Here is a 19533-nt window from a genome sequence, read left to right as displayed (position 1 = left end):
ACCTTAGTTAGCTGACTAGCAAAAAGTTCATCTATTTCCTCTGTTTGGTTGGGTGGCCTATAGTATACACCTATGGAAATGTCATTTTTTCTCCCTTTTATATTGACCCAAATGCATTCAAGTTTACAGTTTTCATTATTGTTGTGCTCTATTTCTGTACAGATATAGTTATTTCTTATATAGAGAGCAACTCCACCTGCCCTTTTATTTGGTCTGTTTCTTTTGAATAATTTAAATCCCTCTAGCTGTGTGTTCCATTTGTGGGTTTCATCTCACCATGTTTCCGTAATGGCGACAATATCATATCTGCCCTCATTAATGATATTTCACATATCCTTTCATTTAGAACTTAAAAATCTTGAAAACAATAATAGCCTAAAAATACTGGGCTTATACAATCTGTATGTTAAATTTAGAGCACAGATTTAATATTTTTATGTTATTATTATAGGTTTTATTATTTTTTTAAAAATTACAATCTTTAGAGCTTAGTAAACAACATGTTTTCTGGGTTCACATATTTAACATTAACTTCTTCAATGGAAATCTATTCAGTACTGCACAATCCAGTATTTTTTCTTGCTCTTCCTTTCTTCCCCATATTTTTCCCTTTTCCCCTAAAATTACAATTTTACTACTATTGATGTATACAAAATTAGATGTAGAGATCTTCATCATATTTTAGTTATAGAAATAGCAATAACATCAATTCATAAGTCAATATCCTGTTTTTTGTGCTCTTATTAAAATTTGATTTCCCATCAATATTTAAAGTATCTTTATCAGTTATGATTTTCTAAATATTAATTACATTTATGTAGTTAAAAATTTTTATTCATACCAATCCTACTCTTATTTTCAAATTTCCCATATCAAAAGAAGAAGAAAAATGCTATTTTAATTCTAAATCATATCTTCCATTATAAAAATCTAATTATATCTAAGGGTCATCCGTTCTTTTAATCATATTCAAACAGGTATATTAAACAGATAGTGCCCCCTGATAGATCAAATCCTGTTTTTCAAGTCTAACTCTTTCTTTCTTTCTTTGCCAAGCAGCTTTCCAGGTCGAGGCGATTAAATCGCCTGAGAATTTTCTTTCTATTTTTGTGAAAACTGCTTAGCACGGTAAAGGCAATTTAGGTAGAGTATTTCTGGGGAGAAACTCCACCCATCCATATTGCCTAGATATTACCCCTATCCACTCTATGTTCCATTTTCTAGAATCTTCTTCCTTGTCATCAGGTGTATTTTTTTAAAAAAATCTCATTTATATCCCGCCCTTCTCCGAAGACTCAGGGCGGCTTACAATTTAAGCACAAACCAATGTGCTTAGCAATATTTGGAGAAAAGAGTAAAGAAGGGTCTTTTATATTTTCATTGTTATAGGTAGGTCTTGCAGATTTAATATTTTATATGTGCTAGAACAGTGATGGCGAACCTTTTAGAGACCGAGTGCCCAAACTGCAACCCAAAACCCACTTATGTACCATCGGGTGCCGGGTGGGCATGGCCCATTGGGTGGGCGTGGCTGCGGTGGTAACGGCAGACTGGGTGGGACTAAAAAGTTCAATCAATTCCAACTTTGCGAGATCTTTTTTTTTTCCTGTGAGAAGTTGAAATTGATTGATTGATTGATTGAACTTTTTTGTTTGCACATGGCGGCGGAGGCCTAAAGCGAAAAGGTTTTTTAAAACCCAGCTGAAGGTCTAGGACTGGGGCGACGGCGCGCGTGCCCACAAAGAGCACTCTACATGTCACCTGTGGCATGCCTGCCATAGGTTCGCCACCACGGTGCTAGAATGTTCCCAACCTCTGCAATACATTTTCCATATCATGCTTCTTTAGCACCTCTGAGAGTTGTATTAGTAGATACTATCAAAGTGGGGGGGGGAATAGAAGTTTTGGTGAAAAGGGAAAGAACACATCTCCACACACACAAGGATACTTTTTTAGACTTCTGATTTAAAAGAAAAAGGATTGCAGTACAGATGTTATTTTCCAATTAAATTAACTGTTCTCCCATTTTATACAATTCCTATATTTTGTTCAAATCAGCCTTGACCCTACTGGCTTCCAAATGGGTTTCACTGAAACTGCAGTAACATAAAACAGAATAAAGAAATTTCTCTAGTTTTTGCTGATCCCTATCTCTTATTTAATATTTCAGACTATAATAATAATTTGCTTAAACCTGATTATTATAATTTTGATTATTATAATCACCAGCACAATTTCATTTGGAAAAACACACTTCATTTGTTGGGGATTTTGCAGGGTGGAATGGGGTGGGAAATATGGGATATGAATAAGAACAAATGAAAAGTGACAGTTATTTTGCTCAGTGTAAGAAAGTTCATTTTGAGATATCAAAAGGCTTCTTTTTAATGAACTATAGTATTAAAAAAAGTCTAAAGGACTTACTGGAATTCTTTTCTTGCCTATTATAATGGATGCAGACTGAAAACAGGAACTGCACTTTTACTCTAATTTATTATATAGTAAATCATATTGAACAAACAGCTCCTATCATTTTATAAAAAATAGGGTCAGAGACAGAAATTAAAACCCTCATAAATATTACAGTCTGGACCAGGGAGTTGCTGATGGACACTTCCCACATTTAATACAATGGAAGTTACTTCTCAACAAACAAAAGAGGGAGTAATGGAATCCTACACATCAGTTAATCAGACACACTGTAGTAAGCAAGAGAATCAGTTTGGTATAACAGCATAGAAATCAGGTACCTGTGAATTCTAAGCTTGACTTAAACATGAAAAAGCAGCTGGATAACTTTGGACCAGTCACTTTCTCTCAGCCCAATTCATCTCACAAGATGGAAAATAGGAGACAGGAGTATTATTCACTGCCTTGAGTTCACACATACCCCCACACAAATGGCAGAATAGAAATCTGATCATCATCATCTCCCTTCTCTCATGCAGCTTGTGCCTGGCTGTTGATCCAGGCTTTGATCTTAACTTAATGCACTTCAGCCTGAATGAATACTGTAAGAGAACAGTATTAGCTGCTGATTACTCCTCCACTGCCTTCTTTAGTATTTTTTTATTCATTTCTTCCAGGCTTTTGAAACTCGAATCAGCAATAATAATCGTAGAATCTCTCACAAAATGATGCCAGAATTTCCTACATACAGCTCAAAGTCTTCCAATTTATTTCGAATCATCCTGTAAGTTTTTATTCCACAATTAAAGGAAGAAGAATCACAGATGGAATCCATTAGATTCCCTCAGGAACATAAAAAGTCTTCACAAATAGTTAAGTATTGGCAACATACAAGCTTCAAAATGAAACTGAGTATACAAAATGTAACTTTCCCAGCAACTTTCCCAGGAAAATCTTAATAAGTCTGAATCATTGTTCAGAACTTCACAAAAGCAATGAAGGATTACCTTCCTTTATAAGGCTAAATAACCATGATCAGTAATTTCCATCACAATTTGACAGAAATATATGCTTGTCCAAAATATGAAATAAAATGGTAAATATGCTTGTCCAAAACATGGAATAAAAATAGCAAATGTGTTTATTTTTCTATGTTTGTCATATTAAAGGCAATTTCAATTACATATGTTTTAAATTCAGTCCAACTGCAGACTTCATCAAGTAGACCATAAATACTAAATTCCAATTTATTAACTACACACAATGTTTTATATACATCAGAACTGAAGTTTAAAAGGATGGAATTCCTAAAACCAGCCCAAGAAATCCTTCAAAATGATATTTTTGCTGCCGTTAACAATATACCTTTCATATTTAAGGAGCTGCTGAATTCTGTCCCTCTTCAGAAAGACCTTTAATACTACAATGTGTTAAAATACCTACATTCCTGAACTATATTGTATTTCTTTCCCATTTTAAATTAATCTAACATCAATTCAACATCAGCATAGCACTTATTAAAATGTAACTGTAATATTGATTTTTATAATGAAAATGTACAGTGTGCATTAAATGAAAACTGTAAAGGAACAAAGAGACATGTGGATATGATTTTTTTTATAATCTGTCAAAACTTCTGAGAAGTCTAAATTTCAGGTTTTCTTTTTTCTTCAATAGAAAATAATATTTACTTTTAAAGTAGATGACAGACCCAAAATAATAAAAATAAATTATATTAATATATTAATACAAAGCTCAGTTCCTGGTAGATTATGTTGTGAAAAAAATGGATCTACTGAAGCCAACACTTATCAAAGCTTAAACTCAGCTATGATCCATTTCCTGCCACCTGTATTCCACTGTGTACTGAATGAATTTAATTTGCTCTTTCTCCTCCAGGTCACATGAGATTGCTGGATCATTTTAAATGACTTTCTGTTAAACAGAATGTACCAATCCAATTTACTGGTTTTTTTTCATAAAATAAAGCATAATTAATATTAAAAATAAAAATAATATTGGGTGTGGTCTAAATGCTAAATCAACATAAAAATATTTTTTTTTCATTTGAAAAGGAAAGAAATAACATCCTGACAACAAGATAGAGAATGCTCTTTGCTAGAAAGGGATTTTTTTCAAATGTAGAATAAAACTCAATACAGTATTTTTTTCTTTTTCTTGTTTCTTACTATTCTAAAATAGCCAATAGGGAACATAGACACTAGGACACTATTGGTATATTACACAGGTCTGCAACCCGCGGCTCCGGAGCCGCATGCGGCTCTTTCAGCCGTCTCCTGCGGCTCCCAGTCCTCTGCTATGTGTAGTCCAAAAAAAAAGAGGGACTAAAAAAGTTCAACCAATCAATTCAAATATGCAGGGTAGGTTTATATCTTGCCTTGGCTCCACTCTTCAGTCAAACCCTGTTCTGCGCATGCATGCATGTATGCGCATGCGCACACATTTTTTGCGGCTCCCAGTTTTTCCTTTTGTGAGGGAACCGGTTCCAAGTGGCTCTTTCACTGTTTCAGGTTGCTGACCCCTGGTATATTATATAGATATTCCTGGAGATAATAAACCTTTTTAATACACGATTAAAAAAAATATCTGGAACAAAAATGAGATTAAAAAGGGGAATCAGAACTTTAGAGTGATGACACCTTCCTTTCTCCCTCCCTTCCTTTCTTTTCCCTTCCCTACCCCTTCCCTTCCTCTCCTTCTTTTCCCTCCAGGATTAATGTAAGTATTTTAGATTAAGAAAAGAAATTGCTGAGGTGGATTATTATTGGCCTCTTGGTTTATTTAGAAGAATTGTTGTAAATTCTTGGAAACTGATAGTGCTGAAGAAGAGGAACTTTGCAGAAAAAAGCTCGACTGAAAGATGAAGAAAAGAAGAAACAGAAGAAAAGAATGTGAATCTGGCAAGAGTTATGCCATGTTGTGCTGGACAAGATTGGAAAAAGGCAGGCACAGTCTGCAGAATGACGTTGGGCCAGTGTGTGCAGTAAGGGATTAAGCCAACAGTGGCTGTAATGGCTGTAACCAGGATTAACTCGTCTGTGGATACCATCATTTGGAATCTGGTCAAAGATCAGTACAGTATGACTCAAGTGTAAATAATGGCACAGAGACATATCAGTGATATTCAATTATAAGGCAATAATTGAAGAAAAAAAGCATTACAGGAGCTGAAATAAACTAACAGACATAACAGATCAGATATTCTGTGCCCCGAAACAGACTTCATTTGTACTGGTGTAGCTGGAACATGAGAAAAAATGCTGGAAAGAACTAGTTCTACAGCTTTTTAACAAACAATGTATTTGTGTCAGTTCATATCTACATAAACAGAACTAATTTTATAACAAATAAATATTTGGAGAATGTCCACAGGAAAGTCAACAGCACAAAAGAGAGGGTGAGACTGGGCAATCAATGCCCTGCCCTTTTCTGCATGGATACAATGTGTATGAACCCGTATTAAAAAGAAGTTGGACTTCAATCTTCCACTTATGTTCATCACTTTATTGCCACTCATCTCCCCATGCAGACATGGTGCTGGTTCTTCTGGTGGCCTTTGCAGAAATGGAAAAGGTCAGTTGAGCAGAGATCCAAAAAGGGTATTTTTCCCCCTAATGTATTACCTTATCTTGTTTCACATAATAAAGGATTATTAAGAACAAAGTGTTTGTTGAGGGAGAATCATCAGTCTTTACAGATATAAGTTCTATCTCATATAATGTTTTAACTTATTTGAAAATGTTCAAAAATATCTGGATGGGGACAATGTGGGGGATCTTATGTACGTGAAGATTTTTAAAAATATTTTGGGAAAATCTTTTATCAAGGGCTTTTGAATAAATTTAGTAGCTAGGAGATAACAGAAAATAAATATACGGTTTTTAAAATGGGAAACAGTATGACTAAATGACGAGTTTTTCATTTCATTCATTCATTTATTTGATTTCTATACCGCCCTTCTCCCTAGGGACTCAGGGCGGTTCACAGGGCATATATAAATAGCTATACAAAAATTAAAAGAGAATTAAACCATGCCCAATTAAAATACAATAATAGAATAATAAAAAAACCAATTAAAAAACCCATATTCCCCATCAGGCCAGACCAGCTAACTCAAACAAGTGGGTCTTCAACCCGCGACGGAAGGATCGGAGGTCCGATGCCATCCGGAGCTCAACCGGCAGTTGGTTCCATAATGCCGGAGCACCCACAGAGAAGGCCCTCCCCCTGGGGGCCACCAGTCGACATTCCCTGACCGGAGGCACCCTGAGGAGGCCCTCTCTGTGGGCACGCACAGGGCGGAGGGGAGTTGACGCCGGCAGCAGGTGGTCCTCGAGGTATCCCGGAGTTTTTAATAATCATTTATCAAAAGCAAGTGGAGGGCATCCTCCAAAGTACCTTTTTAGCCTGTACTTCAGATTATAAATTATCTGAAGTTAAGGCTAACAAATTATATGGCCAAGTTTGCAGTTAGCATCACATTTACACAAAATTAAAAAAGCTCCAACTATGAACATCAGGCAATAAAATGGAAAATCTGGTTCAATAAAAGTAACTTTATAATAATGCATAGGAACAAAATTTCCAACTCTGCATATACACTTATAATGACTAACCAGGGAAAAAATTCTAGGGCTAGGCCAAGGCACACAGCCTAAAGGAAGTAGTATAAAAGCTTAAAAAAGGGATTAAAAGATGCATATTAATACCAGATTTGGTCATCATATCCATATTTATGATTTATTTCACTAATGTTTATTTCTGGGTAGTTTGATGTTGAAATACTGGGAAACACCGGAAAGGGGAAAAAATCAACTTTCAATGCTATGACCAATGGAGCAAAAATTCAACTGAATGGCAAAGGAAACTATACGGAAGTAGTCACTAACTTGAAAATCTAACAATAAAAGTAATTTGACAATTGGTAAATGGTTGATTGATAAGCTGTTTGACCATATAGGCCAAATCAAGTATCACTAAAGTATCTTCAAAAGGTATCAATATACCAAACTATAGAGCAGGATACCTTCAGAAAAATGTATCACCTTTGCATCAATCTGTTCTACAAAACAAGCTCTGACAAGAGTTACTGGCTCACCTATCAGAACTTTATAGACAGCACAAGAGTTCCTGTGACATAGAAAATGTATTTCTGCCAACCAGCTCACGAATGCCAATGTGTCACTTAGGAGTTTTCACTTCCTTTTTTCCCAATTTGCAAGGTTAGGAAGAGAAAATGTTAGGTACTGGAAAAAATAAAAATACTATCCTATTCCATCAGCCCACGCATGAAAACCTCAAACGTACTTGAGTGACCAACTCACAAAGTGTAACTTTTGTCCAACGATTCTTCTTATCCTATGCTACCGCACAATCGCATGCGAGGACACGAGAAGAAACAAGCTAACATTGGCCTGGGGAAGTAGAAATGGGACCCTGATGAACAAACACAGTTAGAAAAAGTTAGAAAATCAAGAAATTGTTAATGAAGCTCTGACCCAGGCAATGAAAGGGAAAAAAAAAAGACGAGCCAAGAGAGAGCATCACTGGCACCTTGGCATACGCACACCTTTTATACCAAATGCCAAGAGCGTGGCCAGGGGGGAGGGGGGGGTCCCTGTGCGTCTGTGTATCTCCAACTGGGCCGGTTCCTCCCCAAAAGAAACATCTGAGAGGAAGAAGGAATCGGAAAAGTATATTTTCCGCCTTGAGTTATATATAAAGGGGGGGATAAATATAATCAGTGTAACAATAAGAGCCCTGTAACAAATGCGATCACGATGCCCTTTCTCTGCTCCCACCCTCCCTTTCCTACCTTGAACAGCACTGAAAATTTCACTTCCGTTTTTTGTATATAAACTCCGCCTGTGTGTGTGTGTGTGTGTGTGTGTGTGTATATATATATATATATATATATATATATATATATATATATATATATGCGAACACGGAAGCACACAAACGCACGCGAACACATAAACGGCCTTGCTTTTTCTAACTTTTTTTTTAAAATCCACTATCGCGAACCTACCGCCGTCATTCCCATCCCAGGCTGAGTGGTTCTCACTTCTTTTTCTTCCAATCACGACACCGACCCTTTCTCGTCGGCGTCTCTCCTCCGTCCAATCAGCAGGCGCCTTAGGCTCATCTTTCTTTCAGGATCCCGCCCCCTGGTTACCGGAAGTGTGATGTGGCTCGTGGCGGCGCGTAACTATGGTAAGAGCGGCGTTCGGGAAAGAGGCCTGGCTCGTTTGGAAAAAGCGGCCTTTCTGGTTCCTTCGCCGGCGCGCGTGAGGCAGCGCGGCCGCCCCCGGGGAATGGCCCGATAACGTGCGTGAAAGGTCGCTTCGTCGCCTTTGGCGTTGCGAGAGAGGCCTAACTGACGGTGTCGTGAAAGGTGGTGTCTCAGAAAGAGCATCATTTTTTTACTCCTCCCCGCCGCCTTCTTTGTGTAAACTACGGGTGACGAGATCTTGGTTCGCCAGATAGCCGGGCTAGTTTGCGCCTCAGAGTTTTGTGCAAATCTTAGTTTCAGTGTGCAGTAAGTTGCGGTTTAGTTAAAAGTGGATAACTGGGTTGTGTGGACACAGCCCCTGTATGTATATAGCAGGGGTCTTCAAACTTGGCCCTTTTATGAGTTGTGGACTTCAACTCCCAGAATTCCTCAGCCAGCTTTGCTGGCTGAGGAATTCTGGAAGTTGAAGTCCACAAGTCATAAAAGGGCCAAGTTTGAAGACCCCTGGTATATAGTAAAGCCTTTGTTTACTGCTTGTCTTCCTTCTGTGCCTGTTGCTTTTATATTATTCAAGGAGGTGTAATAGATAAAGGTAAAGGTTCCCCTGCACATGCGTGCTAGTCGTTTCCGACTCTAGGGGCCGGTGCTCATCTCCGTTTCAAAGCCGAAGAGCCAGCGCTTCTCTGAGGATGTCTCTGTGGTCATGTGGCCGGCATGACTAGACACGGAACGCTGTTACCTTCCCACCGTAGTGGTCCCTATTTTTCTACTTGCATTTTTAGGTGCTTTCGAACTGCTAGGTTGGCAGAAGCTGGGACGAGTAACAGGCGCTCACTCTGTTATGCGGCACTTGGGATTTAACCTGCCAAACTGCCGACCTTCTGATCAACAAGCTTAGCGTCCTAACCCACTGAGCCTTTGTTTTATTTTTCCTTTTAAAAAATGCATTGGTAATCAGTATTAAAAGCACTTGGGGTCAATTGCACAGTTGCAGTTAAATCAAAATTTCACGTTTTGATTTTATTATCTCTTGTCCCTGGTGACCTAACAAATATTTACTACATAGAATATGTAGAGTAGAATAGAGCTGGAAGGAACCTTTGAGGTCTTCTAGTCCAGCTCCTTCCCCGCCCCTGCTCAAGCAGGAGAACCAGGGGTAGGCAACCTCGGCTCTTTTATGACTCATGGACTTCAACTCCCAGAATTCCTGAGTCAGCATAGTATAGCTGACTCAGGAATTCTGGGAGTTGAAGTCCATGAGTCATAAAAAAACCGAAGTTGCCTATCCTTGACCTATATCATCTCAGACAAGTGACTGTCTGGTCTCTTCTTAAAAACCTCCAGTGATGGAGCACCCAAGATTTCTGAAGGCAAGAATATAGAATTATACACCAGTTCTATAGATTCAAGGCAAAATATTTAGGTACCTTGTTTGCAGATCATTGTCTCTAAAACAGAGGTCCCCAACCTTTTGGGCACCAGGGACTGGTTCTGTGAAGAAAGGTTTTTCCACGGACCAGAGAGTGCTTGGTTTGGTGTGCTGCCTGCATCCCATGGATGGAGCTTTGCTTGTTTGTGCGGACCGGTTGCTGGCATGCTGCAGCCTGGTACCAATCCATGGACCGGAGGTTGGGGACCTCTGCTCTAAAACACAAAGCAGAATCTACTATTTATCAAATTTGTACTGTGCTGCAATCTGATGATTCTCAGCACTTTGTGGAAAGTGGAATATGACAACAGTTAAAACATGGCTCATGTGATTTTTAAAAAATGACATAATCCCAACACAGACAGAACAACAGTGAGCAAAAACAAGAAGAAAATGTGGTGCAGTACTTGTTAAGAAGCCCTCCAAAATAGCAATACATGTAAAACATATTTACATGGGGATAATTCTACTGCATTAAATTGAGTGTTAACATTTCTATTTAAAACAGTTTGTATTATATATTTTATGATGCCTCCTTTTATTACACTTGGGGCAAAAAATAGGGGACAGAAAGTGAAAGAATGGTGACAGGACAGTTGTGTCAGTTTAATGGTAGGCAGAAACTTCATGGGAAATAATAGATACTGCATACAAAGGTCCCTAAAAGAAGGAAAAAAAACATGCAATCCTAAGCATATCAGGTAGCATGAAAAATTGTCTTTGGAATGATTGAGAATTATTTAGCAGCATAGATTATAAGAACAACTTTTTTTAGATTTGACCTAGAAAAATTGTCTTTCATTTTTATACAAAGGCTATTTTATACATCATGGTAAATGAAGTGTTTCATTTAAATCAGACATGTCAAACTCGTGACATTGCGCGATGTATCGGAACTTTTTACCCATTGCCGGCAATGGGATGGGCACGGTTTCTTCATAACGCGTCCGGCCCGTGGGCCGGCAGTTTGACACCCCTGATTTAAATGAAGATGTATTGAAGCTGCCAGAAAATCTGGTTCTTCACCCAGTCCTTTGGTGAGGATGATGGAAGCTTTGTTTGTTATTCTGCCATCTCTACTTCTTTTGATTTTATTCTCTTGTTTTTTTCTTTTAAATAATTTTGTATGACATTCTACTATCTCTGTACTGTTTCCCAGTCCAGAGTTGTTGGGAGTCAGGCAGCATATACATTTAATAAGTAATAATAAATCTAAGTTGTCAAGTGGGGACTGCTCAGTTATTCTCACTTGATTTCTGCCAAATGAGAGTAGCTAAAGAAACCTTAAAAGTTCTTCACTTAGTTTAATCATACAGTGTGAATTGAGAATTCTAACTTGCTTACTTCAAACTAGTGTCTGAAGTCACATATTCAAATCTCTGCCTTTTGTGAGCAAAATATAGGAATCCCAATTTCCACATGCATATTCACTATCCCAAATGGTATAGGGTCTGCTGCTTGAGCAGTGGGTTGGATTAGAAGACTTCCAAGATCCCTTCCAGCTCTATTGTGATTGATTGATTGATTGATTGATTGATTGATTGATTGATTGATTGAAAAAATTAGAATCCATTATGAGAGCAGAAGAAGCTGCTACACCAAATGAGACCACCAAGTATCAGTGTTATTAATTGGCATCAGTTCCACAAGGTTTAAGGCAGAAATCAACTTGGCCCTTCTGAACCCAAACTAGATGTCAAGGATTACAGCTGGGCCTTTCTGCACATAAAACATATCCTGAGCTCTCCAGGTTTACATCTAAATTATCTGTGACTTAATTCACTCTGTACTGCACTTTGAGATACTATTTTGGTGAAAACAAAATCTGCCCTTTTCTCATAACTTTATGCAGTCATCTCTTATTGAGAGGACATACCAGAGTATTTAATTGTATCCCGGCTTTATTATTTTTACAAATAACTCAAGGACGTGAACAGATCCAATACAGTACAGCTTCTTCCTCCTGTTTTCCCCACACAACAACACCCTGTGAAATGGATTGGGTTGAGAGAGTGTGACTGGCCCCAGCTAGATTCATGCCTATGGTAGAAATCAGTGTTCCCTGATTTTTAGCCTGGTATATTCCAAGTTTTGCTTAAAAGCCCAAATTTGTAATATCAGAACATGATACCTGACAAACATTTTGACTATTGAAATAGAATACAAACTAAGCTGAAGACTTAAATTTGCAAAGTAATTTATGAATGATCTGAAATTCTCAATAATTACTTTGAAAAAGAAATATCTAGTATTTCATTGCTCCTTGATAGAATGGATATATTAGAACTATAATGCAAATAATAATAGGCTGTTAAATTTCTTATTTTTGAAATTATGGGAAGAAGTAAATGAATATAGTAAAGAGAAATTTTAAAAACTGATGGTAATTAATATATGACATTTTCTTTCAGTCTGCAATCTTCAATTTTCAGAGTCTTCTGACAGTAATCTTACTGCTTATATGTACATGTGCATACCTAAGATCTTTGGCTCCCAGATTACTGGATAACAATAAAACAGGGTATGTGTATTTCTAGAAATTTGGGGAAAGGATATGCATGTAAACTTGTTTTTAATTTTACTATATTGATTTCATTTTGAAATGGATTCATTGATACAAATCTTTGTTAATCCTAAAATGCTTAATTACAGTATAAGTCATAATCACAGAACATATTCATTTTCTTAAAATGGAGCCTGCCTTTCTAAGAAATACGAGATTTCACTAGAGTATTAGGGAAAAGAATTTTAAAGTTAATGTCATTCCCCCAATGCTTTATATTGTTTTTTATTATTTTATGGAGATTTTACAATTTTGTGGTTTTATTTGGCATTTTTATGACTAAATAGCTGAAACCTAGTTTGAAGCTGACAATGTACAAATCACGTAATAAATATATAAAATAACTTACAATTTAATACGCAATAAAACACTCATTAAACTAAAATGCCCAGTCTAAAAACACTTTATAAATAAAACTTTCTTGCATATCATTTAGACAATAAAAGTAGTACATCCTTCCCAGAGTTCATTCTATATTTTTAACACCATGCCTTTTTTTGAAACTCAGAAAGACTTTAAGAACGATTACAGAAGCTAAATCGAATTTGCAAGCAACCTGATATGAAGCAAAACAAATTCTTTTATCCCAGGCCATTAGGCTTTAAAAACGAAATAAAAAATTAGCCAAAAAGTAATTTGATGTCTTTTTTTACAATCTAAATATATTTTAGTATACTGCAACTGTTAAATAATTTTCTCTAAAACATTAAAAATAAAAATTTGGCTACAACTTTTGGAAACCTCTGGAATCTACACCTAATGGGTTCATGCAATAATAAATTCCTCAGTGCTTGAGGGGACATTCCTGGGATCTTTTTAGGAGGCACTGGTTTGTCTTTTCCTAGCAAAGCAATCACTGGATCCCACCTGCCTGGGAAACTTTTGTCCAGTCTCCCATCTTCCCTTTTTGGGGAAAGTTGTGGAAAAGGTGGTTGCTCAACACCTATAGGGGATCCTGGATGAAACAGATTTACTGAACCCCTTTCAGTCAGGATTCAGGCCTGGCTATGGGACAAAGACAGTTTTGATTGCATTCATGGATGATCTCTGGTAGGAGCAAGATGAGGTAGTGCAACCATTCTCTTGACTTCTCAGTGGCTTTTGATACCATTGACCATGGTATCCTTTTGAAACATCTACATGAATTGGGGCTGGGTGGCACAGTTTTGCACTGGTTCAGCTTCTTCCTCCAAAGTCAGTCCCAATTGGTGTTGATAGAGATCCAACCCTTGACCATTTCCTTGCAGTATCCCACAGGACTCGTTACTCTCTCTTGTTTAACATCTACATGAAGCATTGGGTGAGATCATCTGTCATCATGGGTTGAGATATCATCAATATGTTGATGATATTCAGCTCTACATCTCTATACATTGCGACCTGAGTGATCCTTGGAGGTTGTAGGGATCTGGATGAGGGACCACAGATCTTAGCAAGACTGAGTGGCTTTGGGTACATGGAGCCTCAGGAAATGTGTTTGTCTTCCTTAGTAATGAACAGGGTCGTGTTACGCCATTCAGACCCAGTTTGCAACCTAGGGGTTATCCTGGACTTACATCTCCTGCTCACAGAGCTGGTGGCTGAAGATACCGGAAGAGTTTTGGCACACTCTGACTCGTGCACTGGTTGCAACTTTTCCTGGATCATTACTCCCTGTGCTCAGTTACTCAAGCCCTGATCATCTCTCTTGTGGACTATTGCAATGCAGTATACATTGAGACTACCCTTGAAGCCCATTTTGAAGCTTCAGCTAGTACAAAGTGCAGCAGCGAGAGCAGTCTTTGGGGCCCCTATAATGGCCCATAGTACACCTCTGCTCTGAGAACTTCATTGGTTACTGCATTGCTTCTAAGTGCAGCTCAGGGTGTTAATTATGACCTTTAAAGCCCTTAATGGCATAGGTCGAGGCTACCTGATGAGCCCTCTCATTCTACGAGGACAAGCCCTTTCTACTCATGGCAGCAGAGGGAGCCTACTTTGGATCCAGTTGGTCAAACAACTCTTGAGTATCAGGATCCAGAATAAGAGCCCTCTGCTGCAGCACCTGCCCTTTGAAACATCTTAAGATGAGATCTGCCCCTGCCCTTCTGTCTTTCCACATGAGCCTAAAGACCTGGCTCTAACAGTTGGCCTGGAGACCAACTGGAGGTAGCTATTGGATTGATGGCAGACTTCACCTCACCACTTGCTCTCTGCTCTCCACTCATCCATCTTCTTGGTAGTCTTGTTCCTTTTTCATCATTTATTTCATGATTCTATTATTTTACTTCTGTTTACACTCCTTTCATTTTCTTTTTATTATTGTAAGCCACCTAGAGTAACCCCATAGCAATAGGCGACAAATAAATTTAACAAATAAATAAAATAAATAATACTTAGGTTTTTCTCCTCTGTGGTATCATATGATTTGGCGTTATGACGAGAGCCATGGTGGCACAATGGCTATAATACAGTACTGCAGGCTACTTCTGCTGACTGCCAGCTGCCAGCAGTTCTGCAGTTTGAGTCTCACTGGCTCAAGGTTGACTCAGCCTTCCATCCTTCCAGGGTCGGTTGTTATGGCATATGCAGCACACACCATATACTGTTCTGTACCAGCCTGCTACCGGCCCTGCAGAAAAGGCAGGGACAACCCCTTTTACAAGAAGGCAAGAGGCTGGAATTACGCCTGCCAAATTTATTGCTACAAAAACAAATAGAACAAGACATGAACCAAGAAACAGGAGCTTTTCAAGCGGTTGCCTTCAGCAAACCAGCCCTCCCACGCATTCCCCCTTAAATACAGTTCAGGGCGTGGCTTCTCTCTGCCTCCTTCCGAGGAGCCCCATTGCCTTCCTCTGTTTACTCCTGATTGACTGCCTCCTGCGTAGGGCGTCCTTGAACAGGGCCAGCTGTGGGTCATCTTCATCCACGCTGTCAGGCTCACACAGCTGGGTCTGCGTTGTGACCAGGTGAGAGGGGCCTGGCTGAGGGCTCTCATCAAGCTGTCCAACCCCCTCCGCAAGCTCTTCAACACCCCCCTCCTCCTCCTCCTCCTCGTCTGAGTCGTCCGACCCAACTGCCGAACCCACAGGCTGACCCTGAATCACAACATATACTGACATTTCAGTGTTTTATGTGATTTGTAAAGAAACATTTTCTTTACCTATTAATTTTATTTTTTAGTTGTAGAATTATGGCTGTTGGCCCCAAACAGTTTAATTTCTCTCTGTTTAGGTAGGATTCCTTTTACTGATACTCTCTCAGTTCAAAGTTAAAGTATCATTTCATCCCATTGTTTAACCTTGTGGAAAATCTTTTATTATAACTTTCTGTGTCTGATATAACTTGCAGAATTCTGTAGTATTGCTGAATATTTCTAGTGAAGTTTCTATCAAAAGCCATATTATTTGCAGATTAATGCTATGATTTGATTGATGAAAGCCATATCTATTGATTTATTTTTATACCAATTTTTGTTTATAGATTGCAAAAACAATCTTTCCCATCTGTAAAGTGTTTAAAAATGAATCTGAATTTTTAAAAATGCAACCATTTCTAGTATACTCAGGTCTTCAAAACTGCACACTCGATTATGTTTGTAATTGAGAAAAATTCAAAAGCATTTTATGAGCATGAAAATTATCAGGAGATTTACAATTCCTTAAAAATAAGTATTGGGATATTAGTCATTACTATTGTATCTCTATAATTTGCATCTAATCACAGTGAACATATAAAATTGTTCCTTACAATTAATATGTTTTCAGATTATTGGGCATATTCTGGAAGTGTGCCAGGATCGGTAAGTAGTTCCTAGTTTCTAGTTATTCATACATATACATGCATGCATACGCTGTTGTCGAACAATATAATTTAGTATAACATTTAAGCATGTGTAAATTTGTTGAAAAATGCAAATTGCTGGTAGTATTAGTTCCCATAATCTATTTAATTATTTATTTATCAAATTTCTACAGCTACCAAGCTCATAAAACATTATTCTAGCCAGCATATAGCAAAAATAGTATAAAACAATATACATATCAGTCATATTAAAAAAGTCCCCCTCTCTCTCTCTCTCTCTCTCTCTCTCTCTCTCTCTCTCACACACACACACACACACACACACACACACACACACGATTCAATCAGCAGCTGAACCACCTAATGATCTCACTGGTCCCCTGAGACCCCCAGGCCTGATAACAAATCCAGGTCTTGAGGGACTAACAGAAAATAAGGAGCAATGGTTTGTGTGGGGGGGGGAGGGAATATTTCATAAACGGATGCCCCAGCAGAGAATGCATGCCACCAAGTGTACTTCCTTGAGAGATTGGACACACAGCATCCCTCTCTTGCTAGATCTGATGGCATAAGCAGAGGTAAATGGGAGGAGGGAGTTCCTCAGATAACCTGGCCCCATAGCATCGAAGGCTTTAAAGATCAAAAACCACGTCTTAAATTGGATTTAGGCATGACGTGCTAGTCTAGAAGCAGACATAACTGCCCGTGCTGCTACATTTTGCATTAGCTGAAGTTTCTTGATATTCCTCAAGGGCAGCCCCATATAGATCACATTACAGTAATCCAATGGGGGTGGGGAGGTGACTAGGGTGTGAGTAATTGTGAATAGAGCCTCCCCCCTCTCCCCTCCTGCTTCAGAAACAGGTATAACTGATGAACTACACAAAACTGTACAAAAGCCCTCTTAGTCATGACTACCACCTGTTCTTCAAGCAGGAGCCTGACACTGGGATAAGACATCTATTTTTTCCTTCAGTTTAATTCTGTCCAGTTCTCAGAGACTTCCTGGACAAGTCCCTGTAGTTTTCTCAGCAAGGTTTTTCAGAAGTGGTTTGCTATTACCTCCTTTCTAGGGCTGGTAGAAAGAGACTAGCCCAGTCATCCAGCTGGCTTTGTGCCTAAGGCAGGACTAGAATTCATACTCTCCCAGTTTCTATCCTGATGCCTTAACCACTGCACCAAATATATTGATGATACTTCGTGATAAATGATCTTACCATATATCATAGCATATAGGGGCCAGAGATGGAATCTCCCCTCCCGATTAACCACCATCTGGAACCAAACATGGAGAAACAGGGTGAACCAGCACAACCAGTGCTGCCAACCCCCAATTCCTTGAGCCAGTCAAGAAGGATAACACAGTTGATGATGTTGCTTGGTTTGCCAAGATATTGTATGCCAAGATAACATCATCCGTATATTTTCAAAAAAATTACTTTGATCCACTGACATTGTCTGATTTTCTTTGATTTGGAGAATAACCATACATGATCTTGAATTTCTGTATTAACAAGACAGTTTTCTATTCTATTTTTAAAACATCAAATATCAAACAATGCACAGCAAAGTTGAATCTTGGACTAATTTCTACAGAATGCTTGATGATGATTTTACCTTAAAATCATAGTTAATCATAGTTAAATATAATTGAAAGTTTCAGCACTACAATCTTTCTTTTGTACATCAGTAATCTTTAGGCATGGGTGCACGCATGCACACACACTTCTCTCAATTCCATGGAGGAGGGAAAAGATTATGTCTTTCTACCTTTGCCCTTACCCAGAGATGGGGAAGATCAGATTGTAGGAAAAGTGTCGTAAAACAACAGTATCCCAGTGTTCAAAGCAGCCTAAAGGACTTGCTGTTTTGCAAAACAAGTACTTGTTACTTGTCAACAAACCATATATTACCGAGTAGGGCCTCTAGAAGTAATTGGTAGTGTATGACCCTGTAAGTTACACATAAGTGTCTGTTTTAGAAATCCAGATGACTTAAGTATTTTGACTTGATTTTTTTCCCTTTTGATTATTTTAACACTTTATATAAATTTTCATTAATGCAAAATGCAACTCTGCTACTTCTATTTAAGTAGTTTTTTAAAATGTTCACACCTTTCAGACAAGCTTTCCCTATTTGTAAAGTATTGTTAACAGACATGCAATCCTAATATTGTGAGGTGGACTAGCTCAATATTAATTCTAAACAGAAATTGCATATGTTAATTCATATAGCTACGGTATTTGCAGTTTAATTACATATCTGTCAAGTAATGATGTCTCATAATGTTAATTTTGGTAATCTTGCTTTAAAGGAAGAAATGGTGAATTGTTTCTGCTGAGAAAAAAAATACCTGTTGAATAAAATTATATTTAGTTATTGCTAAATATTTGAAAAGCTTAACCCATTTTATTTATCAGGCATTTAGATCTTTCTTTAATAAAGAAAAATACTTTAATTATTATCAGTGTGATACTTAAATTTATCAAAAGAACCTTGGAATTCTTTTTTGTGTGTGTGGAAAGTTTAGATTTCAAGACAATTTTTTGATTAACTTAAAAAATTTACACCTGAATATGCCACCAGCCATTATTTTATTGTATTCACTTGCAGACCTAGTAGTATTTTATTTAATTCAAATTAGAAAAAAAATGCTTTTGCTTGTATAAAAAGAGATAGTAATTCAGTACTGTTTCTTCTTTCAGGTGAACGGAAGAGCCCTTACGTAGCAGTATGTTGTATTGCAATGGCCTTCAGTATTCTGTTTGTACAATAAAAATGGGAAAATGTTAAGAACATACTGCTGTCAGTTTGCAATCAAATAAAAGACTTGAAGAAATAGAAGACAAAAATAACATTTTACACCTCAATTTCTTTGTTTGGACAAGAAAAGCTTCTATGTTTCAGTATTTTTGGTTAAAGAGCAGTGATGTTGAAAGAAATACAGCTATTAATCCTAGTGATTAGACAACCTTTATTTATGTCAATTATTCTATATTTCAGTAAAGACTTTTTAAGGCTACAACAGTGATGTCTGCCAATGTTGATTTGATGCTAAACCCAAAACCCTTTTAAATGCTTTTTATTTAA

At 37.8% G+C, this 19533-nt stretch overlaps 2 protein-coding genes across 6 annotated transcripts in view; one reads left to right on the top strand and one right to left on the bottom strand.

Annotated features, from left to right (window-relative positions):
* The window catches only part of XRCC4 (X-ray repair cross complementing 4), a 113729-nt gene extending 105237 nt beyond the window's left edge, over nucleotides 1-8492 (bottom strand). For 2 of the 5 annotated variants that reach the window (XM_081321315.1, XM_081321311.1), the window contains exon 1: nucleotides 8462-8483. The gene's annotated coding sequence lies outside the window, so the exon portion shown is untranslated. Of the gene's footprint in view, nucleotides 1-8245; nucleotides 8305-8461 lie in introns of those variants that run through there. The other 3 variants (XM_081321313.1, XM_081321312.1, XM_081321314.1) reach the window with 2 other exon arrangements.
* Nucleotides 8493-8592: 100 nt separating this feature from the next.
* TMEM167A (transmembrane protein 167A) lies at nucleotides 8593-19241 on the top strand. Its single transcript, XM_081321310.1, has 4 exons — nucleotides 8593-8646; nucleotides 12506-12615; nucleotides 16407-16441; nucleotides 19149-19241. Exons 1-4 carry the CDS (start codon nucleotides 8644-8646, stop codon nucleotides 19217-19219), a joined length of 219 nt encoding a protein of 72 aa, XP_081177436.1. The 5' UTR covers nucleotides 8593-8643; the 3' UTR covers nucleotides 19220-19241.
* Nucleotides 19242-19533: the final 292 nt, after the last annotated feature.

Source organism: Vipera berus (assembly GCF_964194415.1).
Source record: "Vipera berus genome assembly, chromosome: 2".
Taxonomy (NCBI): domain Eukaryota; kingdom Metazoa; phylum Chordata; class Lepidosauria; order Squamata; family Viperidae; genus Vipera; species Vipera berus.
Note: the sequence above shows the minus strand (reverse complement) of the source record. Positions and strands in the feature narration are given on the sequence as shown.

Bases quoted from the DNA above. Each gene is read 5' to 3' on its own strand.
- TMEM167A (XM_081321310.1), top strand. The intron at 12,616-16,406 runs GTATGTGTATTT...ATATGTTTTCAG, and splicing joins CTGGATAACAATAAAACAGG to ATTATTGGGCATATTCTGGA. The intron at 16,442-19,148 runs GTAAGTAGTTCC...TTCTTCTTTCAG, and splicing joins CTGGAAGTGTGCCAGGATCG to GTGAACGGAAGAGCCCTTAC.